Source organism: Sorex fumeus, unplaced genomic scaffold (assembly GCF_029834395.1).
Source record: "Sorex fumeus unplaced genomic scaffold, SorFum_2.1 ptg000122l, whole genome shotgun sequence".
NCBI lineage: Eukaryota > Metazoa > Chordata > Mammalia > Eulipotyphla > Soricidae > Sorex > Sorex fumeus.
This window is the reverse complement of record NW_026606179.1, coordinates 13,455,845-13,462,442: the sequence shown is the minus strand read 5'-3', so window position 1 is coordinate 13,462,442 and position 6,598 is coordinate 13,455,845. Positions and strand designations below refer to the sequence as shown.

Below are 6,598 nucleotides of genomic sequence, written 5' to 3'. Positions count from 1 at the left end.
AAAGCTGCCAGGGCCATTGGCTTTGGGGGAGAGCAGAGAAATTGGGTGCCATGAGCTTCCTGTTTTCAATTCCATCATGACCTGTGTGTACCCCAGTCCTGGGACTATTTCAGCAGTAGGATTAGAGTCATCTCTGGTTTCTCTATTTAGAAGGATCTTTACTCAACAAGCACCAGCACAACCTAAAAATACACATTAGAAAGCCACATTCTAGGCTGCAGCAGCTTTGGAAAGGCTTGGTTTTCTGGCTTTTTTGGTGCTTTATTATGTTTTGGGAGCCACAATCAGCAGTGCTCAAGATTTATTCCTGGGTCTGTGTTTAGGAATTACTCCTGGTGGTGTTCAGGGGACCAACTGGGGTTCAGAGATTGAACCTGGGTTGGTTGTATACAAGACCAGCACCCTCCCCACTGTACAGTCACTCCAGTACAACTCTGGCTTTAAGACCTTTTTTTTTCCTTCCTGTTGGTCTGAATGCTCTAGAAATCTGTTGCTGAGTAAGACAATGGGCATGCTCAAATATCTTGCCCGGGCATGTCCCTGATTGGAGAGATCATGAAGCCAAACAGCTGCCCCAAGAAATGACAAGACACATCTTCTAAGAATGGATAGAAGGGCTTTGTAGCCTGAAAGCATCGGGAGCAAGTTACAACAAGGGGTTTGCTCTGCTTGGCTTCATGCAGGCCAGGCCAGGTATTCCCCTGGGGACTTTCCTGTGAAATGACTCACATTTCACAACTTCATTCAGAGATTCACAGCACGTACGCACACACACAGGCCCCTCTCTGAGCCACCCATCTGCATGGAACTGAGATTAGAATTTACCAATCACGTAAGCAGGAGACTGGTGCTGAGAAAGTGACATAAGCTAACTGAACAGCCCTTAAAATGAAAAGAAAAATATTGCAATCAAACACGTCTGGGGCCAGTGAGCTACTATATTAAGGCACTGGTTCGATCCCTGGCACCACACAGAATTCTTCAAGCATTTCCAGGATTGTTCCTTGAGCAAATTCTGGAGTAAGGCCTGGGCACTGCCAGGAGCTCCCCTCCTGAAAAGCTTCTGTAGGGCTGCATATAGGAAAGGAAAAAAGGTTTTGCTTCAGGGGTAAAGCCTTAATTGTGGGAAGCACCAAGTTCAATCCTCAGAAGAGCAAAATAAGAAAGAAGTTTTGGCATATAATACTGGAGGGGGGGCATATGATTTGCTATACAGAGTGTTATTTTTTTAGAGCTTTATCATTTGTAGGTGACATACCAGTTTGAAAAGTCAGATCAGAGAGATAATACAGTGTGTGATGTACTTGCTTTGCTCCCGGCAGATTTGGGTTTGATTTCTGACACCTCATATAGTCCCCTAAGTCCACCAAGAGTAACCCGAGCACAGAGCCAGGAGTAAGACCTGAGATCTGCTGGTGTGGTCCAAAACCAGAAAGAAAGAAAAAAAGAGGAGGTGGGAGAGAGGGAGAAAGAGGAGAGGAGAGAGGGAGGGAGGGAGAGGGAGAGAGAAATGGAGAGAGGGAGAGAGAAAGGGAGAGAGGGAGAGAGAGGGAGAGAAGAAAGAAGGGAAGGAGGGAAGGAGAAGAGGGAAGGAAGAAGGGAGGGAGGGAAGGAAGGAAAGAAGGGAGGAAGGAAGGGAGGGAGGGAGGGAGGGAGGGAGGGAGCTTGAGAAATAGGCAGCCAGATAGAAGTACCTCTGGCATGAGGTCTCGGGAAGAAATAAAAACCAAGATGGGTTGTAAGAAGTTACTGCCACTCCCCTTAACATGGCCCCAAAACATTATGGCTGGGCTCGCTTTGTGGACACAGGAACTGAGTCCTGAGGAGAGTCTAACTGGCGCCTGCACAGACCAGACAAGGCCGACCCCGACCCAGGTTCAGAGAAAGGCTCCAGCAGGAACAAAGAGTCGTGATAAGGACATGGAAGTGAACATTGTCATTCCAAGCTGTTCCCCTTGACAACACCCTAGCAAGGCACTCCTGTCTCTGTAGGAAGTCCCACAAGAGGAAGCAAACCTCTAAGACCAATTCCACGAGGCGCTCCCTCCCTCTGCGAGGCAGCCTGCATCTCTCAAAGTTTGGCTCTTCCCTCTGAGAATCTCACACTTTAAAAAATATTTTTGGTGAGGGGCACACCTGGCAGTGCTCAGGGTTTATTCCTGGCTCTATGCTCAGGGGTCACTCCTGGAAGGGGTCACTCCTGGAGGTGCTAAGGATCAAACCCAGGCTGGTCACCTGTAGGCATGTGCCCTGTCCTTGTAGTCTCATCTCAGCCCCTCTTCCACTTTCATAACTTCATTTCTAGTTTCTTGACACATCAAAAATATTTTGGGGTGGAGATGGATCACACATGGTGGTGCTCAAGGTTTCTACCTGGCTCTGTGCTCAGGGGACCCTATGTGGTGTCAGGCGTGAACCCCAGATTAGTGGTATATGAACACTTTTCCTCCCACAAACACCCCCACCCCTGTATTTGCGAGAAAGCACCCCCAGGGTTAGGGGTAGAGACCCCAGCCCCACCCAGCAGTCTGCCTTAGTTACAAGGCCTTTCCACTCTGACAGTGGTCTGAGAAGTCTGACAGCCACCTAGTGAAAGGCCTGTGGGTGGGGTTGAGTCAGAGTGGGGCCCCACAGGGTCCAGAGGAAACCTACTCTCCCCCAGAAAACCTCAAGACATTATCTCAGAGGTGGGGGGCAGACTTAAGCTTAGGGTCTCTCAGAACAAAGCTGAGGTACGCTCAGGAGAGGCAGCAGAGCACCAAGTAAGGCTTGGGGTCATGGGAAGTTGAGGAACAAACTTGGGACCTCCTTCACACAAGGCATGAATCCCTAACCCCAGGCTACCTACCCTTGCCAAAGACTGGGGTCATACCCAGCAGGGTCACACACAGTATCCAGGGTCAAACCATCAGGATGCATGGCACCTGTACTCTTCACCAATGTGACCTGTTTAGTAAAGACCCCTGGAGACGGATGCAGGAACCAGAAATTTTGAGGATCCCAGCAAGGAAGCAGCTGGATACCTGCAAGGGATCCCCTGTAAAGACAGGCAGCTGAGGACAGACACCTCAAAGTCTTCTGGGAAACCTTGGCAGGACTGAGTCCAGCCCATGAATAGAGGTCCCCAAACTAACCCTCTTAGTACAGTGCTCTCCTGGAACTCTACCTTTTTAAAGCCAATAGAAATCTCCCCTATTCCCAAGGATACCACCACCCCTGGACCATTCTTTGGGAAGTTGTGTGGTTTACCCAGGGGCGTCCTGGACTCAACCAATCTATGCCTTTTCCACTCAAGAGACCACATAGACACAGTTTGCTCAACTTTTTAATGGACACATACATCAACATTGACTCAGGCTATTGTGATTGGTGGACACACGCCCTGCTGGCCTCAAAGCTGGAGAGCTGCATGCTTCCGCACCACAGGGACCTCAATGCGTGCTCGTGGGTACTACTGATGGGAACCCTTTCCTCCTGAGTCTTCTGTAAAACTCATCCAATACTGTGAAACGGTCACCAAAAGAAACCCATTTTCTCCCAAATTAATAATAGAAGTTCACATTCACTACTACAGTCAAACTGGATGAGAGACCCTGTGCGTGAAGGGCTGATCCCCAGTGAGTGGACAGATCATCCCAGGGTGCTGGGCGCACACACTCCCTGTCTAACCTCCCCGTGACAAGAAACTAAATGAAGTGCAGATATGATGGCAGGGTACATCTAAGACCCACAAGGGGACCAGGGGCCTTGGCATACACCAGGGTTCAGTTCCTGTGGGACTGGCCACCTCCAGAGTCCATAGGTTTAAAAAGACATGAAAAAAGAGAGGTGGAGTTTATCTTTGTGTACATGTGGGTCCCTCTGCCCCAGAGGCCAGATTGGACACCCAGACTCTGGTCTCTCCCCTCAGACACAAGCAGTTAACGGTCAATGCAGCCAGCAGGTACTGTTGATTCTTTAACTGGGGCCACCCCCATGGAAAGTGGGGGGGGGCAAGTCAAGATATCCAGCCCATGGTACAGCTCCGATGGTTTCCCCAAACCATGAATCTGGGGGCCATGTCATGAGACTCCAATGAGAACTGTTCTCTCTGACTAGCTCTGGGAAGGGACTCTGAGAGCTGGGGTGCTCAGCCACCCCGTTCTTCCCAAAGGCTTCCTTTACCCTAACTGGAAGCCATGCACCATCACAAACCTGGAAACCAAACCCTCCAGGGCTGCAGCAGGTACTCCGTGCTGCAAAAGCCCCTGGCAGGACCATCCTGGCCTGGGGTCAGGTAAATGGGACAGCAGACTGAGGTGAGGTAGTCAACAACAAAACATGAAAAATGGGGGGGCACACCAGCGCCAGGCACAACCACCCCGGAGTTCAGTAGAATTCCAGGAATAGAGAAAGGGGATGCAACTGACCACCTTGCTTTTTAAATCCCCAATGCAGCAAGGTGGGGACCACCCAGGAGCAGAAACCAGCAACACAAACGAGGATAAACAAGAACAAGAGATGAACAAACATTCTAGAAGTTCCCCCATCTACCTTGCTGCTTTTCCACCTGAGAGGGAACACGGAGAGGGAAAAAGGGAGCTACAGCAGAGACCACGCCCCTCCCCCTCAGAGACGGATGACCACAAGGTGAGTTCCCAAAAGTCAAAAATCTGGGTTCATTTAACAAGAAGAAAAGTGGGGAATTCAACGTCTTTGGTCTTCTTTCAGCTCCTGGGTATGGGTAGTCCCCAAATCACCTCTTGCGGGATGCTGTGGATAAATACAGACAGTTTAAGAATTGAGCCCAGCAGCAAGGGCGGACGAAAGTGTTTCATTGTTCCCCAAGGCTCAGTTTCTACCCCCACCAGCCTCCAGAAAACACCCTCCACCGTTAGGGTCACACACTGTAAACAGTGGAACCTCAGGTCCTTCACTTCTTATGGTGGCACAAAACCACTTCTCACTAAAAGCTGAGTAATGGGTGTGATCACCCAGCAGCGCCCCACCCCCCCAAGCATGTTGGCTTCAGGAGTCTGGACTGCTGCCCCCTAAAACCTCAGCTGGCCCAGAAATCCCCCCAGGGTCTCCCTCCTACTGACACCCCCAAACCAGGGTTTTCCTCACCACTGCAGGCACGGGTGCTCTCCGGCTTTGCCTTGGAGCCGTGTGCTGTGGGGGACCGGGGGTCCTTCTGGCTTGCAGCCTCCCGCTTGGACTTTGGCTCTGTCTTGGGCACTGCTGGCTTCTTCTTGGGGTCTCCCGAGTTGGTGAAGGAACGGGGGATGGCACTCACATTCCCCTCCTTTCCTGCAGACTGTGGGCTCTGATCCTCCGCCCAGCCCATGGCCTTCTTTTTGGGAGGCCCGTCCTGCCCACCGTTCTGGTCAGACTCGGGGACCACCCCGGGGTTCCCAGCTGCCGCCTGGGCTGCGCCACTTTGGCGGCTGGGAGCCCGGGCTGGGGACTCCTCCTTGGCTCGGGGCTCCTCTACCACCTCCTGCTTCACACTGGGCGCCAAGGGGACCTTCTCTTCGAGGGGCTCGCCCTTTCCCCCAGCCTCCGCCTCGCCGCTGGGTGTAGGGGCTGTGCCTTCCTCCTTGAGGGTCTTCTTCTGCTTCTTCTTCCGGGTGCGTGTCTTGGCGCTGGCCTTGTGCCCCTCAACTTTGGGAAGCTCCCCCTCCTCCGGGGCGCCATCCCTGGGGTCGGGCTGCTCCTTCTTGATGGCGGGGCTCTCCTGAGCCGCGGCCTCTGCACGGCCCCGCTCTTTCTTGCCCTTCCTCCCCGCCTGGGCTGCTGCGGCTGCCGCCACTGTGGCCGCGGCCCGCGCCCGCTCCTCCCCGCACGCGCGCATCTCGGCGTCCACGTAGAAGACGATCTGCACCACGGCGCCCAGCAGCACCCCCAACGCCTCAGCCCAGTTCTCGGGCGGCTGGTGCTGGGAGGGCGCCGGCTGGTGCAGCTGCAGGAGGCGCCCCACGTCCTCCCACGTGCGGCCCTCGGCGTCCAGGAACTGGTTGAGGTTCCGGAGGAACTCGGCATCCTGCGCGGGGTCGCGGCACAGCACCCGCCACGTGCCCCCCCGGCCCGGCACCTCGCGGGGCACCGCGCTCAGGCTCACGCCCTCGCCCACCTCCACCAGCGCCGCCTTGGCGTTCTGCTGCCGCACGAAGATCCGGTTGAGCACCGCGAAGGACCCGAGCGGCGCGAGCACGCCGTGCAGCGTGTCCTCTATCTCGGCCTGCCCGCAGTCCTCCGGGATGCCGGTGACAAGCAGCGCGCGCCGCATGTCTACCTCCATCCCGCGGCACCAGTCCTCCAGCAGGTGCATCAACATGCTCGCGGGCCTGCAGGGCGAGCCGAACGGGCCGGTTAAGGCCCCGAGCCCCGGTCCCGGGCTCCCCCGCCCCGCGCGCCCGTCGCGGCCTCGCGCGCTCCCGCCCCGCCGCCGCGCGCTCACACGTGGCGCCGACTCGACCCCGTCGACTTGCTCCCAGCCCCGCCGCCTGCCTCGCCGCCCGCGACCGGCTTCCGAGCCGCAGTTCCGGCTGCTCTGCTCCAGGAGAAGCCGTCGGGCTGCGGCCGCTCGCGCGGAAAGAGCCGACGGCTGTGGCGCGTG

The 6,598-nt window shown here is 55.0% G+C and overlaps 1 protein-coding gene across 1 annotated transcript; it reads right to left on the bottom strand.

Moving 5' to 3' along the window:
- Positions 1-4,529: 4,529 nt before the first annotated feature.
- On the bottom strand, positions 4,530-6,369 carry LOC130043325 (paraneoplastic antigen-like protein 8A). The gene is made up of 2 exons (XM_056135578.1): positions 5,107-6,369; positions 4,530-4,549 (listed from the first exon to the last, which is right to left on the bottom strand). Exons 1-2 carry the CDS (start codon positions 6,314-6,316, stop codon positions 4,530-4,532), a joined length of 1,230 nt encoding a protein of 409 aa, XP_055991553.1. The 5' UTR covers positions 6,317-6,369.
- Positions 6,370-6,598: the final 229 nt, after the last annotated feature.

Coding starts and splice junctions, on each gene's coding strand:
- LOC130043325 (XM_056135578.1), bottom strand. CDS start 6,316: ATGTTGATGCACCTGCTGGAGGACTGGTGCCGCGGGATGGAGGTAGAC. Junction 4,550..5,106: donor GAGCACCCGTGCCTGCAGTG/GTGAGGAAAACC, acceptor GTTCCCTCTCAG/GTGGAAAAGCAGCAAGGTAG.